Here is a 12817-nt window from a genome sequence, read left to right as displayed (position 1 = left end):
TTAATTTTCAAATTGATAATTTAAAAAAATAACTTTACTAATGTGTCCAATCAAGATTAGAGCACACAGTAAAATTATTTTTGAAGATAACAAAAAGGGAAAACTATTTAATTTACACAAATATAATCATTCGAACCAGAATACACATGGAACCGGTACATTTGATAACAATCTTTAATGGTTTAATGGCATTACTTAAATGTATATTTATTGAATCACATCACAAATTGCAAGCTGTAGACAACAATTCCTTTCGTGTGCATCAAAACAAAATCAATGAGCGCCACCCAGAGTTTGAAGTGCTGTACTGGACTGAACTCGCTCATTTTCTTCACTACATCAATCATACTCTACAAATAAATAATAATCTATATTCTATCTACCTATAAATACATCTATCTATCTATCAGCTTTCTAGCCTATTGACGTTATGTTTTTTTTATTATCCTATTACCCTGAATCTGTCCCTCTGTAACACAGCAGCTCATTAGTAGAAAAGGATCCCTCCCCAAAGATCATTCATGATGAAGAATTGATTATTTGTGTGATGAGGGTCATAAACTTCATCAATATAAATGCCAGATCTGACCTAATTAGTCCGGCATGATTACTAATAATTATTGCATAGTTTATCGATCTAGTTTTATTAAGTGCTTGAACTTTAATGTATAAAATGTGAGAGAGTCATGGGAAATGGCAGTCAGATGTTTCGGATATAGAGATTCTGCTTACATGTCAACGAGTGAAAATAACAAAATGACACCATTTCTTATGTAACTTACATCAGGTAAAGTCTATTTTGATAATCTATGTCTACTCCGTGTTTTTCTTCACAATCTAAATTCATTCTTTCTCATTCAAGTGTCTTGCCTGTCGCGCTTTATGTTATATTGACACGTTTCCTGTCTTACACGCACTGTAAATTAGATTGCATTGATTGATGGATTCGTCGCTTGATTGTACCTGATATATATTTTTGACATGTTTCTGGAATGTGGGTGCTGATCGATACAGATTGATCCCGCTTCACTTTCAAATCCGGGGCGTATTTGGTTGTGATGGACAGCGTGTGGACCACTCCTCACTGCGGTGCAGTATGTGCAGTATGGAGGATAAATATACCCCCCAACCCCCCACACAACCCCTCGTGGAGTCCGCATCCTGACTGGCTGAGGGCGGCGATCACAGGCAGCGGCAGCGGCAAACCCCCTGCAGGACGGATGAATTGAAACCCTGCTGGAACCACCAACAGCCCCCTTTTCTGTATTTTGAAGAATCGGGCTGAACATCCTATCGCGTTCCACAGTGAGAAACCGATACGAGGTTAGTAAAAACAAGTGCTTTATCCGCTGTTTATGTAACTGCATGTGCCAATAAGAGCACAATCCTGAATCTGTATGCAGGACGCTTTGCTGGGGTCCTGCTGGGGGGCGGGGGGGGGGGGGGGGGCAGTTTGTCATGGTCCACACCAGGGGATTGTTAGTCCAACTCCTTTAACTTCACTAACTACACACACAAACACAACCACACATGCACACCCACACACACCCAGTGAATGTGTTTTCTCACTCCGATGCACCATTCTTGGTTATTCCACTCAGTGCTAATTATTCTGTGAAGTGAGTCCCCAGTGTCACTCAGATCACATAGCACTGCAGCTGCCCTGCTGCACAGCCATACCAACTGCAGGCTATAATAGGAATGGTTGGGTGCAGCTGACGATGCTGATTTCCAAAGAGCTACAGGGCTGCAGTACTATTTAAGTCTCTGGCCCCTCACTCCTGAAGGCAAATTAGTAAAATGTCAGCTCCTTAAAACACCTCAGTCTGAGATAGACATGAAGAAGAGGCACATATCTCCATTTGTGTGTGATTCTTAAGCTGCAAATTGTGTTGTGTATTGTGGTGAGTAGATAGTACAGGACCGGACCTATTAAATTGGTTTGCGTTCTAGCCTTCGAGTGATCAAAGGCAAAACACCTTAGTGATATCAACAAATCTATCATTCCACAATAAAAAACAACTTATCATGTGGTCTTGTATTAATCGTTGACTCAGCTGTTGTCTCAGATATCATTAGTGGCATTTTATGGTAGGACAACGACCCACAGTATTTTTAGCCATGGTTGACCGAGTGCACGTTGTCATACGTAATGTCTCACATCTTAACTTAACTTAACTTAACTTAAATGTCAGGAGAACATCATCAAACCACACGATACTTGTAAGATACTGGCTTCTGGTTTATGTGTTATTCATCCTCATGCTATAGCCTCCAGTCAGGTCTAATATTGTGTTGCTGATTGCTTTTCAATCCGTTAGGGTTCCTGTGTAACCAGTCACCATGGGGTTAAAAGCTGCCCTCCCCAAATATGAGCTCTATCTCTACACAGCTGTACTCGGCGTGGCCGTGATATGGGCTGGCAGTTGGGTGTTGGAAGCTTCAAGCGGTGAGTGTGTCACATGTCAAGATGATGTCCAACACAAACACACATCAAGTGTACAACAACAAATATTATTACAGATCTGAAGTATATCAAAGTGGATCAATATAGACTCATATTTGTACCAAATTAACATATAAGTTCAATGGGAGGAAACACTCCAGTAAGTGAAGCTCAAATAACTCGTTCTAATAATCAATCAATGTCAACAATCCTGCCAACGTCAAGAACTGTACTGTAACATTAGTACTGTCCTGTTAGATAAGATTTAAAGGGATCATCTACCCCAATGGAATCCTCTCTCTATTAATATGAGGGCAAATTATAGCTGGTCTAATTATTTGCTAATTCATTTCATGATGAACGTTCTTCCTCCTTCCTACGTCCTTCCCCAAAGATTTGCATGTATTCTGATCGCTCAACGCCAAAGCCTCATAACACAGCGATGTGAATGGACTGAGTGTGATCTGGTGGATGGTGCAGTGTGTCACGGTGCACTCAGAGTCATACTGTCTCTCCTGCTTCACTATAGATGTGTTTCTGTAGGGACAGTTTGCTCTCTGGATTTGCTATGGTATAGTTTCAACTCAGCACCGTATGCTGGCCTTCAGGAAGCTTAGATAAGCTTTCCCTTATTCAGTCAGTCTCACATTTCACACATATTTTTAGGGCCATTAGTGTAATCAGGTAAAGCTGTGGGAGCTTCGTTGTTGTTGTTTTCTGTTTTCAGTATTTTGTATTAGTGTCTTTGCGATGACATCATCTTTTACAAATGGATTACAAAATTATCAGCAGAGGCTAAATGGAAAAAAAGTCTTTATGAGTATATTATGTAATATTTTATGTCAAACGTGTTAAATGTGCTCACACCTACACACAAAATCCCACAAGAGTGCTTACCGGCGTGTACACTGCCATGAATTTACATGTTAAGACTTCACCTATTCAGCAATGGCTCCTGTGCAATTAATGACATTCTTTTTGGGTGATTGTTCTGTATTTCTTTCCCTGGTTCTGTTCAGAAAATGTAAACAGGAAGTCCTTCAGAGAAAACGTGAAACCAGGATGGCATTACTTTGGCAGGAAAATGGCAAGTTGCTCACTTATATACTGAATATATATCTCCAGTTTGTCTGCAGCACAGCATCTTAGTGCTTCTGTGCTAATGTGTTCTCCTTTTACACAGGATGTTGCAGACTTCGAGTGGATGATGTGGTTCACTACTTTCCGCAACCATATCCTTTTTGCTCTTGCCGGTCATGTGATCTTTGCCAAGATCTTCACCCTGCTGGCTCCAAAGGTGTGTGTGTGTGTGTGTGTGTGTGTGTGATACAGAGACCGAGGGACTTAATGAATGCCCATGTGTAAGCACTGTGTTCTGATGTGATCTGCATGAATGTATAGTTGCAAATCCTCTCTGTATTGTAGATATGAGTGTGTATCTGTACAGTTATTAATGAATGCATGCTGTGTTCCAATCAACATCGTACTGTTGTCTTGGGTTAAACAAATAATGGATCTATTCTATTCTATTCTATTCTATTCTATTCTATTCCAAACACTTTGAATCGGGGACATATTATAGCGATCTCCACATTAATATTTAAAACATTTGACCTGCAAAAAAACACATCTCTCCCTTGTTGCAGCACCCCAGTGCACACAGAGTGAAAATGCTCATTCACTCACCTCATAATTAATGGGTGTGTCTAAACAGCTGTATTAAATGATGATGTAATGTGTAGAGGAGTAAAGGGACCAATCAGAAACAACTTTAAACATGAAATGAAAATAATATGTAACCTTTAAGGTATATTCTTATTACTTTGACTTGAGTTGAATGATATTAATGTACAAATACATTTGTGTGTGAAAATTGTTTTATATTTAAACAGTTTAATGTGTTTCAAACATGTTTTCTGTCTTGTTTCATGCTTACAATGAAGATTGGTATAGATGGATGTAAGGTAACATCAACATGAATTTAAAGCCCATATCATGTGTCTTAATTAAATCATCGCTACTTTGATAATGGATTTCATTGCTTTTTCTAATTTGCTGCCCATCCTACTAATAGGCAGTTATGTCACACTAACTCCTAATGTGTTATACATTGCAATGACAAATCATACAAGGATTGAGCTGTGAGCTTTCTCTGATGCTGAGCCCTTTTTACCCACAGCACAGATCCTTCATCTTTGGTTTGTACGGTGGTTTGGCAGTCCTGGTCACAATGGGCTGGACCTTCATGGCTCTGGTTCTGTCTCACTGCTTCATACTCTACAGCGTTGCTCTGGTTAAGAAGAAATGGATGTGCTTCTTGGCAGGCCTGACCACGCTGGCCTCCATCAAGCTAGAGCCCTATAACTCTTGGCAGGTGAGTGTTTCCAGGTGAAGTAGATCTAAAGTGAAGTACATCTAAAGAGGTAAGCAGGAAGCTGTGAAGCACTTTGACTCTTCCTGCAGGAATCTCTGGTGACCGGCTCCTTTGACCTACAAGACATCCTGTTCTATGGAGGCTGTGGTTTCAGCATCTTTCGCTGTATGAGCTTTGCTTTAGAGAACTGTGAGAAGAAAGATGGCAACTACTCATTCTGTGACCTGTTCAAATACAACTTCTACCTCCCCTTCTTCTTCTTTGGACCCATCATGACTTTCGACAGGTTTCATGCCCAGGTGAGGCTAATGTTACCACCTAAATCATCAAAAATTAAATAAAAACGAATAACAGTACATTTAGAAAACAATATTTTGGAAAAAAGGACAGAAAAGGTAAAAGGTTGAAATCGACATTTAGTCCTTTAAGTCAAACATCAACAACAACTCCATTACTACAACAGCTACTGCTACTACTAATGATAATAATAAAACAATGAACAGTGGTGGTGACTAATATGTATACTTACTGTCTGTCATAGATCATGAGTAAGTCCCGAATGTTCATGACTTTCCCTAACCTGTACCTCAACTCTGGAAATATGAGAAAACTACTAGAACACGTTACCAAAACAACAGATAGATAGATCGATGTTTTTTCTATCCCCCAGGCAAACGACACCAAGCTGACCCGCCAGGAGAGGGAGATGTGGAACATCACCACCCGGGCCTTGTTGCACCTGGGTGTTATCCTGGTGGTGGACGTCTTCTTCCACTATCTTTACATCCTGACAATCCCCAGTGACATGAAACTGGTCAAGCAGCTCTCTGACTGGTGTCTGGGTCAGTAGTCTCATGTCTAAAGTGGGTTGTGGATATCTGATACCAGTGCTGATGTTTCTGATGATAGTTTTGAGCCAACATTTAAGGTTAAAGTGGTATTTGACTGTCTAAGAGCCTTTAGGAAAGAGTCTTTGTGTTTCCCATCATAGGTGCTCTGGCCTATTCCAATCTGGTGTATGACTGGGTGAAAGCGGCCGTCATGTTTGGCGTTATCAACACCGTAGCTAGACTGGACCACCTGGACCCTCCTCAGCCTCCCAAGTGTATCACCATGCTGTATGTCTTCGCTGAGACGTAAGTGTCAACTCGTCAGCGTGTCGTCCCTTTGCAAACGGAATCTTAAATCAGTGTGGCAGCTGGAGAGTTCTTAAACACGTTTTAATATGAAATCTTTTGTCTTTTTAGGCATTTTGACAGAGGTATAAACGATTGGCTGTGCAAGTGAGTATATGAATGTATAACTACAGCTCAAATGGAGTTAGATGTGTATAAATGCTGCTCTCTTTGGTCTCAAGTTGAAGCTCAGCTGAACTCTGTTTCCAGGTATGTTTACGACTATATTGGAGGGAATCACGATAGGATCTTCAAGGAGCTCCTGGCAACCTTCTGCACTTTTGCTATCACCACCTTGTGGTTGGGTCCGTGTGAGCTGGTTTACATCTGGTCATTTTTCAACTGCTTTGGTCTGAACTTTGAGCTGTGGGTGGCCAAGTTCTTCTCCATTCCTCCATTTTCAACTATTGAGGTGAGCAACATACCAACAAAAGGAATGATTGGGTGGGTGATTAGCTTGTTGGTTGGTTGGTTGGTTGAATGGATGGATGCTTGGGTCCCTGATTTGTCGAGTGTTTGGTTGGTTTGTTTGTCTAGGGTCAAATCACCATTTATTACAGACTCTTGGAGAAATAATAAAGAATAACAATAACAAGAAACTACTACATTTAAGGTGTTGCACTCTCTTGCAGGGTGTGATGGGGGAAGCCATGTCACGCAGGATCAGGGGTGTGTTCAACGCTGCCAACTTCTGGACCATCGTCCTCTACAACGTTCTCGCCCTCAACAATTTGGAATTTGCCAAAATGGTGGGAAGAAGACTCATTTTCAAAGGTGGGAAACTATTGAGGTTCGGATGAGATGGAACACAATTTTTAGCTACGACTGGTGGATGTAGTTCTCTAGTGGAACCTAATCCTGGTGTTTTATCGAGCTCTGTCACTTCCCTTTGAACATAATCAAAGCCAGACAGAGCGACAGAATCCCAAAAGGATTCATCCTCCACAGATCACACAGTGTGATCGCCCTCTTTGTTGCTTTGCTTCACTTAAAAAAATATCTAAGCAATAATCCACTGACAAACTGAGAGGATCATCACCTATTGATCACCTCTCAGACCACAGCAGAGCCAACCTACATACGTTTCTGCCCTCACGTCCTTCTTTTTCCCTCTTTGTTCCCTCCATGTCTGTTTTCTCCAGGTTTCCCTCTATCCACCCTGTCAGTGCTCATGGTGACCTACTGTGGTGTGCAGCTGGTGAAGGAAAGAGAACGCCAACAAGCCATTCAGGAGGAAGCAGAGGCAGCCGATGGCAAAGAAAAAGTTGAATAATCAGGGAGGAAAACTAAGTTTTACGGACTTTATCGTCAACAAACCCTCACGTCTTTCCATTTTCGGTCTTGCGAACTTTACTCAATCAGACTGTAACAGCCAATGAGCTCTGACGTTGTTCACAAGCCTGTGTAATTGCTTTTGTTGTCAGAAGCGAGGCAATATTTGGAACTGTGAAATATCCTCAAGTGCACTTGCTGTAGATAATCGCCACATCCTTTGGCACAAACACACCAATGGCACGTTTTGTATTTGTATTGTATTTGAACAAAAGATTGTTTAACAGGTTATAAGTCGGACAAATATTTTATGATATGATAACTAATAATATATTGAGAAGAACATTACATGGGATTGTGGTGGATTGTAACTGGAGCTCTGTGGATGCAGGTTGTCTCCTGTGTTCATTTTAGATTTCTACAAATTTGGACAATCTTTGCTTTTTGTCATTACGATCAATATTAATTTGCCAATTTGCTTTAGACTGCTTGACCCATCACAGCTTCTAACCTTCCTGAGAGGTTTATAAACTTGAACTTGAGTATTAAATCAGGGTGCTATTTGTGGAGTGTAACAAATAAACATTGGGTGCTATGGAGACGCATGTCCTCCGCATTGCTTGTATGCTTGTGATGCTGTAGCGTCACTAAGTGAAATACAAGTCAGACTGTATGGGATCGTTTAGATGAGAGCTGATTGAGAAAACGTCACCTGAGTAGATCATCCTCTAATTTTAAACAATGAATGTAGTTGAAAGCAAGCTAAAACCTTGAGAGACGTCCACTCTAGAGACATTACCGCCCTCCACTGTCATCGTCCTCCACTGGAGATTAAGTGTGACATTTGTGCCTATAACCCCCACATGATTCATTCAACTGGCAATCCTGAGGTTTAGGCTGAAAGGTGAGAAGCCGAGCAGAGTTCATTGTTCAGTTGTCCTGTCTGTCACCTAAACCCGCTGTGTGTCTTCAGTGCTGCAGACAGTGAGGAAGGGTTTGATTGTTAAGTTTTTATTTTTCAAACTGTTCATTTCAGTTGTTGCACTGGATTTAAAACTCTAACTTTTGATTTTGTGCAGGAGAGGAAATAATAAAAACTTGCTGGAATAAATATGGCTGTGTGTTTGTTACCTGTTTGGTTGATGATTAGGTGTGTGTGTGTGTCATATCACAATAAGTGGACTGAAGGACTACAAAAGAAAATTCTGACCTTCAAACTAATTTAAGACTATACACTATTGGAGTTGGAAAGTCCATGTAATTATGTGTCATACAAGAAGAAATAAATACTCAGTAATTGCTCAAAGCTTATGTGTATATATATATATATATATATATATATATGTGTTCACATATCAGTGTCAGGATCTGACAACAAGAATGTGACAGAAACTGCTCAACAAATCAAGAAACTTCTTATTTATGCTTAACGGTAAACGTTGTTATCTTTCACCACAAGATGGCAATGTTTTACCACAGATCTCTACTGACCCATAATGCCCTTCTGGACTAAACTTTCTTAAAACAAAGCTAAATAAGATATAAAAGAGAGCAAATGGATCAGATTATTGATACACTCATGGCCACACAATTAATGAATGAATGAATGAATGAATGAATGAATGAATGAATGAATGAATGAATGAAGTGAAATTGGCTGAGCCTAAAACGCAGCCCTGGAGAAGACAGCAGGAAAAATTCTGCCTTGTGAATTTATCAATATTTCAGCCAAGTACGCCATGTATTTTACCCTAAAACATGGGACTGTGCTCAGGTCTGCTGATCAAAGATGTTCCTCATTATGAAACACCTAAAACAGCCTCAGGCTCTGACCTGCACTGACATATAAATGCTAAATGCTAAACTCTTCCCTCCACCCAGTCCAGCCACTTTCACCCAGTATGACGTTGCAAACGAGTTGGGAACAGTGATCAAAGTGAGGAGAACGTTCCAGGCAGCTGTGCTTAGTCACTCAGCTGTTTGTGGGGGACGCTCTGTGCAGGAGTGGAATGGTCCTGTTGGTCTGTCTGTCTATAAATACCTCTGACTGCCAGAGTGACAGACAGCCACAGACAGCTGCAGTAGCCAACCAACCCATGGAGACTCCACAGCAGTCAGGTTAACACTGAGAACACTGGCAGTTCTGCTCGGTTGTGGGAGTAAGTAGAGTTCCTCTCCCTCCCAGGAAACCCACCCAAGATAAGGAGACAGAACAAAATGGCTGCCCTGACCATAGACCCGATCATGCAGCCACGGATGTACCAACAGAGCCTGCTTCAGGATGGACTATGTGATCTCCTGGAGAATGACAAGTTTGTGGATTGCGTCCTCAAAATCCAAGACAAGGAGTTCCCCTGCCACCGCTTGGTCTTAGCGGCCAGCAGCCCCTTCTTCAAGGCCATGTTCCTGTCTGACCTGGAGGAAAGCAAGAGACGTGAGATTGTCCTCAAAGATGTGGAGCCGGGGATAATGGGGTTGATCCTGCGCTACTTATACACCTCTGATATTGATTTGACAGAGCAGAATGTTCAAGATATCTTCATGGTTGCCAACATGTATCAGATTCCTTCTATCTTCTCTGTCTGTGTGACTTACCTTCAAGAAAAGCTGGTTCTGGGAAACAGCTTTGCTATCTTCAGGCTAGGAATACTGTTGGATTGTCCCAGGCTCATTGTGCCTGCAAGGGAGTTCATCTGTGAACGCTATCAGGTTATTGTCAGGGATCAGGATTTCCTGCTCCTGGGTCCAAGCGAGCTGGCCTCTATCATCACCTCAGATGCCCTCAATGTTGAACGGGAGGAGGTGGTGTTTGAATCGGTGATGGACTGGGTCAAACACGATGAGACAAATCGCACGAAGGACCTGGCGGAGCTTTTGCACTGCGTCCGTTTCAGGCTGATACCTTTGGAATACTTCAAGGAGAAAGTGGAGCGTCACCCGTTGATTCGGTTCAACCAGGACATCAAGAAGGAGCTGGAACTCGTCAAGGATGCTCACCGAGGTCATCTTCCAAAACCAAGGAAACCTAGTGCTGAGGGGGCAAAGGGGGGAGAAGGAAGTGAGGAGGAGGAGGAGGAGGAAGAGGAGGATGAAGATGGGTTTCTTCCTGGTATACTTAACAACAACCCTCGCTTTGGGATGTTTGAGATGGACCTGGTACTTATGATCAGTAGCACAGGGACCTGGGCCTATGACCCGGTAGGAAACGAATGCTTTGTGGTCTCAGAATCCACAGAAATTCCAAAGAATCACAGCAGCTTGGTGACAAAGCAGAACCAGGTGTTTGTGGTGGGAGGATTACTGTACAACGAGGAAAACAAAGACGACCCATTCACTTCTTACTTCCTACAGGTAGCGTATCAATGCACTCCAAGGATCAACATGTAGTTATGTGAAAAAGTATTTGTCCAGACAGAGCGTTCACTTTCATTCTCTCCCTCCCCAGTTTGACCCAGTGAGCTCAGAATGGCTCGGGATGCCCTCATTACCAAACCCACGATGTCTGTTTGGGCTGACTGAGGCTGAGAACTCCATCTTTGTTGTAGGTGGCAAAGAACTGAAGGACGGAGATCACGTTCTGGACTCAGTCTTGATCTATGACAGACAGTAAGTATGGATACTAGAACATTATCATAATTATGATTAGTTTCGGGTCTGACACTGTTGTAAGCAACAGGTTTTTGTCTGCACATTTGACTGTAATTTTGTGTTTTCTAATTAAACAATGTAAAGGAACGTTAGTACAGTCAGTTTATATATTATATTTATATATATTTCTTTTTTGAAACCTGTTGCACCTGTGTTTTGTATTTACATTTTTACTATTCAATTTTCAATTATGCTTCAATTTTGTTTATTAATTGGTCTTTATTTTTTGCATTGTGAAAAAATGTATTTGTAATTGAATTGTACTTTGTCAAATACTGTAAGTCTGATTTTGTTATCCTCTTTTTTCTCACAGGTCTTTCAAATGGGGTGAGTCAGACCCTCTGCCTTATCAAGTGTACGGGCATGGAACTGTCTCACACAACGACCTGGTTTATGTCATTGGAGGAAAGTCTGAGGGCAAGTACGTATGCTGGAACTTCAGATAGTCCAAAGTCTGACAATTTATGGCTGATTTACAAAAGCTCCTCAGTCTAAGTTCCTCATGCAGTGTCTGTTAAGTACACAGTGGAGGGTGTTATACATCAGCGCCGTGACGCTGCTGCTTTTTGCTTCTCATTTCATCTTGTAAAAAAGGGGGATGTTTCTGCCAAACCTTTAGACAACAAAAAAGGATGAATGACTGTGAAGGACTGAAACCAAAATGGACCACATGACAAACAAATATGAAGACATTTTTTTAAAGAGAGAATTAAGTGAAGGAATAGGTAGAATAGGTTTTTTTTCTGGAATCTTTAAAGGAATAATTTCTCATAATTTTAAATCTAAAATTTATCTTCATACATTTTTTTATGGAAATACTGTTTTAGTTCTAGTAATTCTTCCAAGCTTGATCACTAGTCATATGATCCATTTTAAATTTCTATAAAGCACAAATCCTTCTGCCTAAGTCAGAATGTATCATTTGAGAGCATTTCAGGGTGGAGTTCTCAACACGCTGTATCACTGTTCTTATGCAGGAAGTGTATGAGGAGGGTCTGCGTCTACAACCCTACTAAGTTTGAGTGGAAGGACCTGGCTCCAATGAAGAAGGGCCGCTCCCTGTTTGGTGTCACTGTCCATAACGATCAGATCTATGTGGTGACGGGGGTCACAGACTCGGGCCTCACCAGCACTGTGGAGGTCTACGACATCGCCACCGATCAGTAAGGCAGCTGTTTTTATATGACCACTAAATCTCCTCGTTATGAGGTGAAGTATTTGTCATCAGTCGTGTAATGACTCAGACTGTGGACAGCAGGTCATAAGGTCATAAAATAGCACAGATGCTGTTCTCTGTGTGAGTCACACTGAAGTATAGCAGCTTATTGCAGGCTATCATCGCTTCCTGTGTGCGTGTGTAATTATTGTACTCTTCTGCTCCAGGTGGTCTGACTTTACAGAGTTCCCTCAAGAGCGCAGCTCCCTCAGTCTGATCTCCACAGGAGGTTTCCTGTACGCTGTGGGAGGCTTCGCCATGATGCCCAGTGAGACCAGTGAGGAGCCCACCCCAACAGAGATGACTGACATCTGGAGGTACACGCCCACTTCTTTAGCAGTACTGATATCTGAAGACAATCTGTGTACGTGTGACTCACGTCTTCTCTCTATTTGACCAACAGATACGATGAGTCAGATACATGCTGGAATGGGATTTTACGAGAGATCATCTATGCAGAGGGTTCCACTGTGCTTCCTGCGCGCCTCAATACTGTGCGCCTCACCAAGTTATAACCATGGGAACTGTTAAAGGGGACATAAAAATTTAGTAGTTATTATTTAAATTCGGGAGTATTTTGAAATAGTTTCAATGCCTTAATGTGCAAACACATGGATCCATTTCTACTCCACAGCACCACAGTGCACACTTACCTGTTTAAGTCTGTAAATCACAACTGTTACACG

General features: G+C 41.6%; 2 protein-coding genes across 2 annotated transcripts; both read left to right on the top strand.

Annotated features, from left to right (window-relative positions):
* Window positions 1-926: 926 nt before the first annotated feature.
* hhatla (hedgehog acyltransferase like, a) lies at window positions 927-8378 on the top strand. Its single transcript, XM_076162082.1, has 12 exons — window positions 927-1323; window positions 2322-2449; window positions 3466-3533; window positions 3630-3743; window positions 4626-4820; window positions 4910-5119; window positions 5491-5662; window positions 5812-5956; window positions 6068-6103; window positions 6206-6407; window positions 6628-6769; window positions 7138-8378. The coding sequence occupies exons 2-12, from the start codon at window positions 2344-2346 to the stop codon at window positions 7266-7268; spliced, it is 1521 nt and encodes a 506-aa protein (XP_076018197.1). The 5' UTR covers window positions 927-1323; window positions 2322-2343; the 3' UTR covers window positions 7269-8378.
* A 1106-nt stretch (window positions 8379-9484) lies between these two features.
* Window positions 9485-12646, top strand: LOC143010144 (kelch-like protein 40a). The gene is made up of 6 exons (XM_076162342.1): window positions 9485-10618; window positions 10713-10873; window positions 11229-11336; window positions 11893-12078; window positions 12299-12448; window positions 12535-12646. The coding sequence occupies exons 1-6, from the start codon at window positions 9485-9487 to the stop codon at window positions 12644-12646; spliced, it is 1851 nt and encodes a 616-aa protein (XP_076018457.1).
* The last annotated feature ends 171 nt before the right edge of the window (window positions 12647-12817 follow it).

Source organism: Genypterus blacodes, unplaced genomic scaffold, assembly GCF_046128005.1.
Source record: "Genypterus blacodes isolate CSIRO-AG114 ecotype Tasmania unplaced genomic scaffold, CSIRO-AGI_Gbla_v1 ptg000120l_1, whole genome shotgun sequence".
NCBI classification, from domain to species: domain Eukaryota; kingdom Metazoa; phylum Chordata; class Actinopteri; order Ophidiiformes; family Ophidiidae; genus Genypterus; species Genypterus blacodes.
The sequence above is the reverse complement of the archived record's forward strand: the minus strand, read 5'-3'. Positions and strand labels throughout refer to the sequence as shown.

Bases quoted from the DNA above. Each gene is read 5' to 3' on its own strand.
- hhatla (XM_076162082.1), top strand. From the start codon at position 2,344: ATGGGGTTAAAAGCTGCCCTCCCCAAATATGAGCTCTATCTCTACACA. The intron at 5,957-6,067 runs GTAAGTGTCAAC...TTGTCTTTTTAG, and splicing joins CTGTATGTCTTCGCTGAGAC to GCATTTTGACAGAGGTATAA. The intron at 6,408-6,627 runs GTGAGCAACATA...ACTCTCTTGCAG, and splicing joins CTCCATTTTCAACTATTGAG to GGTGTGATGGGGGAAGCCAT.
- LOC143010144 (XM_076162342.1), top strand. From the start codon at position 9,485: ATGGCTGCCCTGACCATAGACCCGATCATGCAGCCACGGATGTACCAA. The intron at 10,619-10,712 runs GTAGCGTATCAA...CTCCCTCCCCAG, and splicing joins TCACTTCTTACTTCCTACAG to TTTGACCCAGTGAGCTCAGA. The intron at 12,449-12,534 runs GTACACGCCCAC...TTTGACCAACAG, and splicing joins GAGATGACTGACATCTGGAG to ATACGATGAGTCAGATACAT.